Here is a 14,053-nt window from a genome sequence, read left to right as displayed (position 1 = left end):
AGATTACACATTTTTCAGTTTTACTCCAATTAGGGTGGTGCAAAAATGAGTACACCCCACAACAAAAACTACTACATCTAGTACTTTGTAAGGCCTCCATGATTTTTAATGACAGCACCAAGTCTTCTAGGCATGGAATGAACAAGTTGGCGACATTTTGCAACATCAATCTTTTTCCATTCTTCAACAATGACCTCTTTTAGTGACTGGATGCTGGATGGAGAGTGATGCTCAACTTATCTCTTCAGAATTCCCCAAAGAAAATCATTTCTTTCCACCACAAAGGTGAAGGCTACAAGAAGATCAGCAGAGCTTTACTTATCAGTCAGAATACTGTAGCAAAAGTGGTACAAAAATTTAAGAAAGATGGAACTGCAACCATCTCACAGAGACGTCCAGGTCGTCCACGGAAGTTAACACCTCGACAGGAGCATCTTCTGATGAGAAGGGTTGAAGAAAATCGGCATGCAAGTTCACTGCAGTTATCTAAAGAAGTAGAAAGCCAAACTGGGGTGACTATTTCCTGTGACACAATACGGCGTACGCTGCAGAGGAATGGCATGCATGGATGCCGTCCACGAAAGAAGCCTGTCCTAAAGCCCAGGAACAAAAAAGCCCGCCTAGAGTTTGCCAGGGCCCATGAGGACAAAGATGAAGACTACTGGGACTCTATACTCTGGAGTGACGAGACCAAGATAAATGTTTTTGGAACTGATGGCTTCAAAACTGTATGGCATCACAAAGGTGAGGAATACAAAGAAAAATGCATGGTGCCTACAGTGAAACATGGTGGTGACAGTGTCCTTGAGTGCTGCTGATGTCGGGGAGCTGCATTTCATTGATGGCATCATGAATTCACGGATGTATTGCTCTATACTGAAAGAGAAGATGCTACCATCACTCCGTGCCCTTGGTCGTCATGTACTTTTCCAACATGACTAAACACACATCTAAGGCCACTGTTGGATTTCTGAAGAAGAACAGGGTGAAAGTGATTCAGTGGCCAAGTATGTCTCCTGATCTGAACCCAGTCGAACACCTATGGGGAATTCTGAAGAGACAAGTTGAGCATCACTCTCCATCCAGCATCCAGTCACTAAAAGAGGTCATTGTTGTTTTTTTTAATTTAATTTTTATTTTGCTTTTATAATACAATTACAAAAAGAACAAACACACATTTAAGAACAAAAACACACACATCGGCAGCAACACAGAACATGACAGCTCTCCTCAATGACCTATTCACAGACGTATTAATGCACATACATATACATACAGTATACAACACACCCCAAATCCCCTAAGAATTTAAACCAACACTGTAATCAAAATACACCCATGCTTGGCTAGCTTTACTTGGTTCCTTCTGCACCCTTGAAATCATGACTTCAAAAGCAGCTGTCTCTGACATAAGTTGAAGCCATTCCTTAATTTCAGGTCTACGTGGGCTCTTCCATTTACGGAGAATAATTCTAGCCGCTACCGTAAAACCTGTCATCATTAGTCTACCTTCAGCTTTTGAAAGACCCTCTGGCATAAATGACTTATCTCCTAACAAACAAAATTGTGCAGACTCTGGTAAAGGTCGACAAAGCCAGTCCTCAAATTTTTTCAAAACTGCCTTCCAAAAGGGCATTATCAATGGGCAATCCCATAGTGCATGGAGAAGTGTACCCACCTCTTTATTACACTTCCAACATTTATTATCCTTTATTAAACCCATTCGAAATAGCTTACTTGGTGTAAAATAATACCTGTGCACAATTTTGTAGTGAACAAATGTATTTCTAGCATCCCTTGTAGCCCTTCCCACATTTGAAATAATATTTTCCCACGCAACCTCATCAATATCCGTATCAAGATCTTTCTGCCATATAATCCTTAAGTTTTCACACAGTTTTGTTTGGATTTTTGACATTTTGTTATAAAATACAGAGGCAGAGTGTGCATGTGAGATAGGTGGAGCGTTAAAAAACTCCTGCACCACATTATCTTCTTTATTCTCTCTTTTCAAACCAAGAACAGACCCCACAGAACTTCTCAACTGTAGATACCTCCAAAAATCCCCTTTATCAGTTAAGTTAAAGTGCTGATGACACGTTTTTGACATCTTTGGCGATGTTTTATAACATAAAAAGTAATTCCCGATGATCCATATATTAATTCACGAAGGCGCCTATTTTACAAGTTATGATAAAAAATGCGGCTATTTGGGCAAATTTGACGGGGCTGCAGCACCCAGGAGACGAAAGAGGAGGAGGAGCTATATGACATCAGCGAAAGAACCTTCCTCCTAACTTACCAGTTTATTGTTGATGCGACAGGTGTTCAGTTTATCATTATATATATATATATATATATATATATATATATATATATATATATATAGTTATTATGCCTTCGCGTTGTGTTGCCGGCTTTTGCTCCAAAACCTACAAGGATGGGGTAAGTTTATTCAAGTTTCCCAGAGATCCCGAGCTGCATGCGAAGTGAGTGAAGCAAGTCAGGCGCACTCGTGACAAGTGGGAGCCCTCACCAACATCCGTCCTGTGCTCTGAACACTTCGATTTGGATTGTTTTGACACCCTTCCCAGCTTAAAAGAATCTCTTGGGTGTTCAGTTCAGCATAAACGTGTGTTACTACCATCCGCAGTGCCTACACAGTGTTGCCAGATTGGGAGGTTTCCTGCCCAGTTGAGCGGTTTCAAGTGCATTTTGGTGGGTTTTGAACATATTTTGGGCTGGAAAACGTCAGCAGTATGTGTTGCCAGATACTGCTGAAGTTTTCCAGCCCAAAATATGTTCAAAACCCACCAAAATGCACTTGAAACCGCCCAACTGGGCGGGAAAAATCCCAATCTGGCAACACTGCCAGTATTCCGGAGGGGGTCTACTAGTAGCTATGCCGGATCCAAAGACAGTCCTCCTGTCAGAACATGTGTTGTGAAACGACATAAGATAAAGGTACGTAGAGCTATAGATTCTACATGATAATCATAAATGTAATCATAAAGTCGGCGTGACATCAGTCATGTATTTGCTTGTGAAAGCTTGCGGCTTTCATGTAACTGCCGCCTAGCAACGAGAGGCAAAGGGTAAAGAGGGTAGGCTATCATAGATTCTATTCGGAAGAGATCAACACAATTCTAGACTCCCAGAAGAGGAAGAGCTAGCACTAGAGAGTTCACCGGCGTTTTCATGCGCCATTTCCATTGAGTAGAACCAGAGTAGAACAGCCAGTGAACCGCAGCGTGTTCTTCCGCTGACGTCACAGCATGGCCGCGAGCCACGGACCCAGTTTTCTTGCGCTGTGCAATTAAAAGTTGGATATTTGCGTAACAACAGCTTCTTTTCACGTAATTATAACAGAAATCTAACATGTTTGCCATGTTGTATAGTTTATTTAAGAAGTTACATAGAGTCATGTTCGTGTCATCAGACCTTTAAACTTTTGTTTAAGATCCTCAAAAGACATAAATGTCTGATCTCTATACAGATCTTGAACAATACGTATGCCCTTCCCCATCCAAGTTGGCCATAAGAATACCTTTTTACCTATGCAAATGGAAGAGTTATTCCATATAGAAGAGTAGCTTTGCTTATATTGTGAAATCCCCAACATTTTATGCACCCTTGCCCATCGCGAATGATTCAGAATTAAATTAGTCAAGAGGTCATTGTTGAAGAATGGAAAAAGATTGATGTTGCAAAATGTCGCCAACTTGTTCATTCCATGCCTAGAAGACTTGGTGCTGTCATTAAAAATCATGGAGGCCATACGAAGTACTAGATGTAGTAGTTTTTGTTGTGGGGTGTACTCATTTTTGCACCACCCTAATTTGAGTAAAACTGAAAAATGTGTAATCTAAGTTATATTATTAACCTTACTTTCACGTTATAAGTTAAACAGATGTTATATTAAACTTTGTCTTGTCAACATTTTGGAAATGGTTTGTGTTCACTGAGATATTGTTTAAAATGTTACTTTTCAAAGGGGGTGCACTCATTTACGCTCAGCACTCTATCTCGATTTTAAAGTTTACAATCAGCTGCTACAAAAAGAAAAAAAAATTGGACTGATTTTTTTTTTTTGGTGTGCAAGTGACAGTGCGGCGCTGACGTCGCACAGCGCAGCGTATCCGTGCTCTGGGGAAAGCCCTGCTTCACTAGTTCCATAGGAAACGGCTATGGAAGTCCAGTTGTATAACCATGGTTACTGAAGCAGTTACTGAAAATGAATGAATGAATGAATGAATGAATGAATGATTTGTGAAACCCAGCACATACTGTCATAAAAACGCACACATTCGTACACGCCTACCTCAAACTGACGCACGACCGTGGCGAAAGAAGGGTTCTTCCGGCACTGTTCGTCCAACAGAGCCACGTTGCGATCGAACTCTCGGATGTATGTAGAGTACATCTTCAGATACGGCCCCTTCTGCACAAAGATGTCAGCCAGCCTCTGGTGATCCGACCTGCGTGTTTGGGATGACGCAGGAACAGTTTAAGAGGATTAAAACAAACCCTGAACGTTGTTGTCTTCTTGCCAACATGAGCACAAGGTGCCACACTGAAAAGCAAAACCTTCATTGATGTTGCTTGATCGACTTTCAGTAAAAAGTAAAAAAAAAAAAAAAAAAACCCACACCACCAACCCAACCAATCCCGCTTAGGCTATAATGCTGTCTTTGTGTCAAAAGGGATTGGAATTCCATGCATTTCGCTTTTATTAGTGCGGTGCAGTTGTCATCAGAGAAGATGAGAAAAGCAATGGAAGAGTCATTTTACAGGAAGTGTTAGGAGGAATGTGAAAAATCAGGTCATCCATCCAAAATCACCCAGTTCACTGCTGCTGCTGATCGGGCTTGGATCACACACACTTCTGTTACTTAAGCCTCGTTTTGAAGCTGTATTTTCGGATTACCCAGAGTACAGAGTACGCCTGTATTAATGGTGTACTCGACAAAATCCTCCATCGTTTCATCTTTCTTTCTTTTTTTTGTTGTAAACGGATGCAGAAGTGTGTGAACCAAGTTGCCAAATCTTTGCACTAACACTGATGCGTTATAGGAAGACAAATTTTACTTTATTTTACGTTATACCAAGACAAATCTCGTTTTTTTTTTATAAATTAGTGCAATGAATCTGCATCACTTGTTATGTTCAAGTAATCTGGAGCATCATTACAGTTTCTGAGGTTCGTACAAACTGGATCTCCGGGTGGAAGTTGCAGGAATCTGACTGGAATTTGCCATTGAAACGGCTGCGTTAATCCTGGTTTATATTACTCGTCATGCCTTTATTATGTTTTTGTGGTACTTTACGTTGTTTAATATTGACGTACAGTCAGATTTATAAAAATGATCACATGAGGCGGGGCGGCACGGTGGTGTAGTGGTTAGCGCTGTCGCCTCACAGCAAGAAGGTCCTGGGTTCAAGCCCCGGGGCTGGCGAGGGCCTTTCTGTGTGGAGTTTGCATGTTCTCCCCGTGTCCGCGTGGGTTTCCTCCGGGTGCTCCGGTTTCCCCCACAGTCCAAAGACATGCAGGTTAGGTTAACTGGTGACTCTAAATTGAGCGTAGGTGTGAATGTGAGTGTGAATGGTTGTCTGTGTCTATGTGTCAGCCCTGTGATGACCTGGCGACTTGTCCAGGGTGTACCCCGCCTTTCGCCCGTAGTCAGCTGGGATAGGCTCCAGCTTGCCTGCGACCCTGTAGAAGGATAAAGCGGCTAGAGATAATGAGATGAGATGAGATGAGATCACATGAGGCTTGAAGATTTTGACCAGGGTCATCTAGTGACTGGTGAAAATTTCGTTTAAAAAAAAAAAATTCCAAGTATAGACCCTTTTCAGTCACGTGACCTTCGTAAACGCGAGCGCCATTTTGGACATGTAGTGGACTTCGGCTCGAATCAGTTTGAATGCGAGGAAGGCGACAAACGAAAAACATAAAAGAAAAAGGAGCGAGATGCAAAAAACACCTTCACTATCCAGCGACGTAGGGCATTTACAGGGCGAGCAGAGGGAGAGGTATTTGCAAAAATTGAGGTTAGCAGGCTTAGAGAACGACGTTTACCTGCTTCCACCAGGATTGTTCACTGACGTACGGAAGTACACGAAGCCCTCGTCTTTACCTGACTTCGGCCCACATGATCTGTATACCTATGTCGTTAAAAACCCATTGCCATACACATACACGCCAACGTCCGAGGTTCCGGAGCGCGCTCCGGCTTGCTCCAGGAGTGCTCCGGCCGAGGTTCCGGAGCGCGCGCCGGTTTGATCCAGGAGTGCTCCAGCCGAGGTTCCGGAGCGCGCTCTGGCTTGCTCCCCCTCAAATTAAGCAGCGCGCTCTGGCTTGCTCCCCCTCAAATTAAGCAGCGTGCTCCGGCTTGCTCTGGAGCAAGCCGGAGCACGCTGCTTAATTTGAGGGGGAGCAAGCCAGAGCGCGCTGCTTAATTTGAGGGGGAGCAAGCCGGAGCGCGCTGCTTAATTTGAGGGAGAGCAAGCCGGAGCGCGCTGCTTAATTTGAGGGGGAGCAAGCCAGAGCGCGCTGCTTAATTTGAGGGGGAGCAAGCCGGAGCGCGCTGCTTAATTTGAGGGAGAGCAAGCCGGAGCGCGCTGCTTAATTTGAGGGGGAGCAAGCCAGAGCGCGCTGCTTAATTTGAGGGGGAGCAAGCCGGAGCGCGCTGCTTAATTTGAGGGAGAGCAAGCCGGAGCGCGCTGCTTAATTTGAGGGAGAGCAAGCCGGAGCGTGCTCCGGAACCTCGGACATTGGCTCCGGCAGCTATTTACACTGGATCCGGTGTAAATAGCTGCCGGATCATAATTACAGTAAACTAGTAAATACAGTAAAGGAAAAACTTGAGACTGAAAGGTTTTAACAGTCATCCAAATGACTGAACATTGCTACAGTAACATACCAGCTATGATGTTGTTGACATTAGCTAGTCAACAATAGCTACTACAGAAGAACAAAGAGGTTACAATGGGTTATTTTAACCTATTTGGTTACACACTCGCCGCCACAGAATGTTAACAGCAATGTAATGCCTTTTCTGGCTAATTTTATTCGTCTTACCTCCAACAAAGTGGTCACTACACAAGCGCTGGTATGCCGAGGGCTACCAATCTGTTAATGGCTGCTATCCATCTTCTCCGTCGGGATCCGATAAAATGATAACCCTTGCCTTGTTTGTTGATGGTTACTACATCCAGGTGCACAACAATATAGTGGCATGATGGAAGTCTTGCTGAAAATAAACACTTTCTTTGCTGCCGTTCCTCAATGCTGGCTGTGGTAAACTACTGGTAGTACATGTCCAAAATGGCGGCCGCGTTTGTCGTGACGTCACGTGAAAAGGGTCCATAGCCTCGGTCACAACCGGCCGTACGTGCTCCTACGGCCGGTCTACGTGCAAAAAACGCAAGAAACGCACGGAGGGCGCGTGTGATGTGCTGATTTTCGAGCCGTAGACCGGCCGCAAAGGTTCTTTGTCATGTCAAACAAACTCTACGGGCGCTTACGTTTTTTTCAGGTTGCAAGACAAACTTACGGTCAACGTGCGTCTTTCTCCACGAACAAAAAAACCACAGCGATTTACAGTAGGAAACGCCAAAAATCGCACGGCCAAAAAAATCATACGTCCGGTTGGGACCTAGGCTTATTATGGACATTACATCCTTTTTTTGGTTCGTGATGAATTTCTAATTAATAGTTAATTCGTTTTAATTAACTCCTCGATTCGTGCTTAAAGCTAGACGGCCTTTCGATTTCAAAAAAAAAAAGTCGGTGAAATTTAGTTCTCTCTGAAATTTGGTCATTGTGAGATGTTTATTTCTACAATATCTAAAAAAACAGTCCATTCCGTGGCTGGGAAGTGATTTAATTTGAAGAGATTAAAGCAAATAATGTGCATGAAATCGCTCGCTTCGTGCAGTCAAGCAGACAGAGGAAGTCCGTGTGTGTGTGTGCGCGCATGCGCAGGTTCACCTTTGACCGTCCACTGACAGTTCTATCATTCTGTCGCTAAATGAACAGCTGATCACACCGAGGTGCTCGCTGAGCGCCGATATTTATTAGTTTGATATTTCCTGTGTTTCCTTTCCTTCGTATAGAACATAACGTCTTTTCTTCTCACTTTCTTTCCGTTACTGTAGTCGGTCTTTCACGTTTCATTCGCACGCTCACGTCCGCCATTTTTCTCTCCTGTTTCAAATTTGTATCCCACAATGCCTTGCGCCAACGGAGAAAGCCTACCACGTGATGTGATGCATGATGTATCATCTTGTATTGCGTCATGGTGAAGCAGGAAAAAATAGCGGCGAATTTAGGGCCACATGGCCTTAAATTCATAATTGTTCAATAAAAAAAAAACTAATAAAACTGGAAGTCTGTGATTCGAATTCGGTAGGCTTCGGTCCACTAAACAAAAATAATCGGGTGTCGGGGAAAAGTCTTTTTATGACCTACGCTTGAAAAATCTGAAAGGCGGTCTAGCTTTAAGAAATTAGTTGGCATCATTTTCATGGAGTTTAAATTACCTGGTACATCCTTTTTATTTTCTTGCGCCATGTTAAAAGATTTACAAGTTATCACGTCTCTCTCTCGGAAAGAGGTCACACTTTTTTTTTTTTTAAATTTAGAACAATTGACCAAAATTAGCCTGATTTTTCAACATTCAAAGTGGCATAACTTAGTCATCGAAAGAAAATGTACACAGAAACATCAAGTTCTTTTTAAAATCGCATACCTAGCATTAATGTCCATGATATTTTCTCATTGTTTCACAGCACGGTGTTACAAGAAGAGCAAAGCTCCTTATTTTTGTTGAGAAATTTCTGAAGCACGAATATTCTTACTAAATACAGTGCTGAGCGTAAATGAGTGCACCCCCTTTGAAAAGTAACATTTTAAACAATATCTCAATGAACACAAACCATTTCCAAAATGTTGAAAGACAAAGTTTAATATAACATCTGTTTAACTTATAACGTGAAAGTAAGGTTAATAATATAAACTTAGATTACACATTTTTCAGTTTTACTCAAATTAGGGTGGTGCAAAAATGAGTACACCCCACAACAAAAACTACTACATCTAGTACTTTGTATGGCCTCCATGATTTTTAATGACAGCACCGAGTCTTCTAGGCATGGAATGAACAAGTTGGCGACATTTTGCAACATCAATCTTTTTCCATTCTTCAACAATGACCTCTTTTAGTGACTGGATGCTGGATGGAGAGTGATGCTCAACTTGTCTCTTCAGAATTCCCCATAGGTGTTCGATTGGGTTCAGATCAGGAGACATACTTGGCCACTGAATCACTTTCACCCTGTTCTTCTTCAGAAATCCAACAGTGGCCTTAGATGTGTGTTTAGTCATGTTGGAAAAGTGCACAACGACCAAGAGCATGGAGTGATGGTAGCATCTTCTCTTTCAGTATAGAGCAATACATCTGTGAATTCATGATGCCATCAATGAAATGCAGCTCCCCGACATCATGCAGCCCCACATAAGGACACTGCCACCACCATGTTTCACTGGAGGCACCACGCATTTTTCTTTGTATTCCTCACCTTTGCGATGCCATACAGTTTTGAAGCCATCAGTTCCAAAAACATTTATCTTGGTCTCGTCACTCCAGAGTATAGAGTCCCAGTAGTCTTCATCTTTGTCAGCATGGGCTCTGGCAAACTCTAGGCGGGCTTTTTTGTGCCTGGGCTTTAGGACAGGCTTCTTTCGTGGACTGCATTCATGCATGCCATTCCTCTGCAGCATACGCCGTATTGTGTCACGGGAAATAGTCACCCCAGTTTGGCTTTCTACTTCTTTAGATAACTGCAGTGAACTTGCATGCCGATTTTCTTCAACCCTTCTCATCAGAAGACGCTCCTGTCGAGGTGTTAACTTCCGTGGACGACCTGGACGTCTCTGTGAGATGGTTGCAGTTCCATCTTTCTTAAATTTTTGTACCACCTTTGCTACAGTATTCTGACTGATAAGTAAAGCTTTGCTGATCTTCTTGTAGCCTTCACCTTTGTGGTGGAAAGAAATTATTTTCTTTGGGGAATTCTGAAGAGACAAGTTGAGCATCACTCTCCAGCCAGCATCCAGTCACTAAAAGAGGTCATTGTTGAAGAATGGAAAAAGATTGATGTTGCAAAATGTCGCCAGCTTGTTCATTCCATGCCTAGAAGACTTGGTGCTGTCATTAAAAATCATGGAGGCCATACAAAGTACTAGATGTAGTAGTTTTTGTTGTGGGGCGTACTCATTTTTGCACCACCCTAATTTGAGTAAAACTGAAAAATGTGTAATCGAAGTTATATTATTAACCTTACTTTCACGTTATAAGTTAAACAGATGTTATATTAAACTTTGTCTTGTCAACATTTTGGAAATTGTTTGTGTTCATTGAGATATTGTTTAAAATGTTAGTTTTCAAAGGGGGTGCACTCATTTATGCTGAGCGCTTGATCTAGGCCGACTCAAATTCAGTCCAATTACTAAACTGGATCAGTCAGTCAAATAATACATGGATTAAAGCAAAAAAAAATTATTTGACTGAAATTCTACGGGGGGTTTATGGGTGGATTTCGATGAAATTCTGAAAATGGTTAACTTAGAACTGATAACTTTATTATCAATTAATTAATGGATTAATATATTCAATTTATTGCACTTTCTTTCCATTGCTTCCGTATATTATTTTTTGTGGCAAACCACACAAATGCAAGCGCCTGGAACGTTTAGTTTTTTGCACCATGAACTAAATGGCTTTCCGTGTTCACCCATTTCGTACAGCCAAGCCCACCTCCACTTGTTTTTTACACCTTTTTCGATGGCAGACACATCAGCGCCTTCTTTCATGTAAAGCGCATCCATGCTGCCGAAACCGAAAGCAGAATGACATGCTCCTCTATGCTCGACGTCAATATAGAAAAAAGTTTGGATATTCGCTTAAATTAAAATTATAATTATAATTTGACCTTACTGTGTGTTGAATACGACTTCAAAAACAATTCAAGATTTTATTAAGAGAAATATTGTGGCCAACACGAGTGTTAAGTTCCCTAAAAGATCGCGTGAAGTTGGCTGCTATCTACTTTGCGTTCGTTCTCATTTTCCTCCATCATTTCATCGGCCAGAAACAGATGTTTTGACGTAATTTAACTTAGTAGGCTATGATTATTATTTAACCGTAGTCTTCTAGACATTTTGACTGTTTGGGGCATTGAACGCTGGTGTATGATTTTCAGGGAATAAAGTTTAGCGCATGTCGGAACATCATTGCGCTCGCAGCCTCCAGCTCCTCAAACGTCCTTTAAATTGTGATATAACGTAGGCTATAAGGCACGGCTCTAACATACCTTACACATTGGCCTAACGAAAATAATAATTGTTGGGGCGTCTGCTGATTTGTTAGCTATAAATTTAGGTCTGATTACTTCTGACAGTCTGCAAGCACTGCACCGTCGGGTCTTCAAGTCTGGCTGAAGCAGAGGAGCGGGCTTTCCGGGGTTTATTTTTTCGTTTTTTTTTTTTTACATGCTCTATTTCTATATGTCCAGGTTTGAACTAAGTCATTTTGGTAAGATTTAATTTAATACAAAACAGAAATGGTCAGACACAAGCACGCCAAGCACATGGGAATGGATTTTGCCAATTTTGACAGCGCATGTTTTTTTAATGCCGCACCGTAGACAGCGAACATTTAAAGTGCCATTCCACCATTGGATGTATTCTTTGGCATAAAATACAATATATTTTGACAACATATATAAATGGTATCACTAGATAGAGAAATCTTTTAGCTTCAAAATGATATATCAAACATAATTTTTTGACAACGACAAGTATATTAATTTTGCGACCAAAGTCACGTACCCTTTTAATTTCCGCGCGTGATGTCATCGGCAGGTTCCCCTTCTTGTGTACCACGTGACGTGGCACATATCAGCAATGGCGGATAGAACGCGATAAAAATAATACCAATAAATCTAGCTAATACCAATAAATCTAGCTAACTGAAAGATTAACTCAATTTTTCGCAATTTTTTTGGCCCCCATATACGAGGAGAAATGACTCTCTCACTTTGGGGGTTTCCTGGTCTAAAAATAGACCGACACGTGGTACACAAGAAGGGGAACCTGCTGATGACATCACGTTTCACTACCGCGCGGAAATTAAAAGGGTAGGTGACTTTGGTCGCAAAATTAATATACTTGTCGTTGTCAAAAAATTATGTTTGATATATCATTTTGAAGCTAAAAGATTTCTCTGTCTAGTCATGTTGTCATAAAATATATTGTATTTTATGCCAAAGAATACATCCAATGGTGGAATGGCACTTTAAACATGATCAAACATAGGAAATGAACGACACAAAGCATGGCTCAAAAACAAAAGAAAGTGAAATAAACCCTGCTGATAGTTGATGGTGTTGCAACACATCAGTGTTATAATAACCCAATCTCTACCCAACCACCCGTCATTTTAATTCTCCTCGGATCAGCACCGACCTCACATTTGGCCTTGGGAGAGTTCAGTTGACGGAAATCCATCACACGACGGAAAACTTTAATCCATGATAATATTCATCGAATTAGGTTTCGTTTCTTAAAGGACGCCCTTGAACAGGGACAAAAGGCTCTCACTTCATGCAGCCACGATTACCTTCGAGTCAGTACAATAAAATCGGCAATAAAACCAACCGTCGTCATTCATCAAGCTGAGAAATTTTAACAACTTAAAAAATAAAAGCCCACAAACGCTGAGCGTCGACATCAACTCTGCAGAGACGCAGGGAATATAATCTTGTGCAAACAGCACGATGAAAGGTTCGGTCATTCTGGTTATATGGTCATGTAATATGCCTAGCTGTTCCCAAAACGTGTACTGGAACCAAGTGTGTGTGTGTGTATATGAGTGAGAGAGTGTGTACCAGTGTGCGACTCTGTCCTCCAGCTCTCTCAGCAGATCCTTGTTGAGCTCGTAGAGCTGAGGCAGGTAGTACAGGATCTGATTCAGCACCCGCTCCTCCACCACAGGCTTCCCACTGGCACGGCTCGCTTTGGCAACCGCATCCCGGAAGTCCTGTCAAGAAAACAAAAGGCTGTAGACGAGTGCTTCACCGTCCAGCATCAATCAACAGTCCAACACGGCAGATCTGGACATGAGAACATGGATAAACACTAAAGTGTTGATATGCTTTAGTAAAGAGGAGTAGTCCCGTCTCAGATACATATTTTTTAAAAAAACAACTGCAGTCAGTCAAAGTCAATCCAGCAGCTCAGACAGTCACACCACCCAAACACACACCATAAGTTTTGACTCCGAGGGTGTTTTTCCACTGCACATTCAAAAACAACAGCAGCACAAAGACACAACTTTGGCTTCGAGTTCATTTTCCACCAAGTGACAAGTGGAAATGTAGTTCTTACCATTAAAGCAGCTCTATTTTTAAATCTCACGTGCTCATGTGAGATTAATGCTGATCAGACAGTTTAAGGGGAGTTCCTTCAACTCTCCTCATTCTTCTTTCTCACGACACCTCGCTTTAGTTCCGTTGTCGTTGCTGAGTAAAATGCTTGAAGATGAATAAGTGAATAATACACTTTTGTATCAACACGCAGAAAATCTTGTGGGCTGATTGGTCGAGAAATTCAGACCATTTTTCAATAATCACCTCGAGTGACTCGGCAAAATGGTGGCCGATCGCTTCGTCACCGTAAGTGAGGAAGAACAAGATCAACTGTGAGCTCACTTACGTATCCCCCCCCCGCTTATATCAGAATGCGAGCAATCGAAGGAATAGGACACTTATTATGAATGTTGACTTCAAGAAATAATGAACCCTGAAACAAGTAAGTAAAGAGCCGTGTCTCTCCGCAGGGATTTCAAATAGCATCCTGGTAAACTGTCATTTAGCTTCTTGAAATAGCGTCAAAATCCACCCTATATGTTTCATAAAACACATTCAGTCGGTAAACAGGAAGTTGATGTGCGACAGACCTGAAAACGGTACAAACAGTATAGAAACCCAA

General features: G+C 41.9%; 1 protein-coding gene across 1 annotated transcript in view; it reads right to left on the bottom strand.

Annotated features, from left to right (window-relative positions):
• The window catches only part of fgd6 (FYVE, RhoGEF and PH domain containing 6), a 164,907-nt gene that overhangs the window by 67,478 nt on the left and 83,376 nt on the right, over positions 1-14,053 (bottom strand). Inside the window, exons 6-7 of the mRNA XM_060902955.1 lie at positions 12,952-13,103; positions 4,322-4,478 (exon numbers count right to left, since the gene is read on the bottom strand). Of these exons, the coding sequence (XP_060758938.1) occupies positions 4,322-4,478; positions 12,952-13,103 (309 nt within the window). The remainder of the gene's footprint in view (positions 1-4,321; positions 4,479-12,951; positions 13,104-14,053) is intronic.

This window comes from Neoarius graeffei, chromosome 21, assembly GCF_027579695.1.
Source record: "Neoarius graeffei isolate fNeoGra1 chromosome 21, fNeoGra1.pri, whole genome shotgun sequence".
NCBI lineage: Eukaryota > Metazoa > Chordata > Actinopteri > Siluriformes > Ariidae > Neoarius > Neoarius graeffei.
The sequence above is the reverse complement of the archived record's forward strand: the minus strand, read 5'-3'. Positions and strand labels throughout refer to the sequence as shown.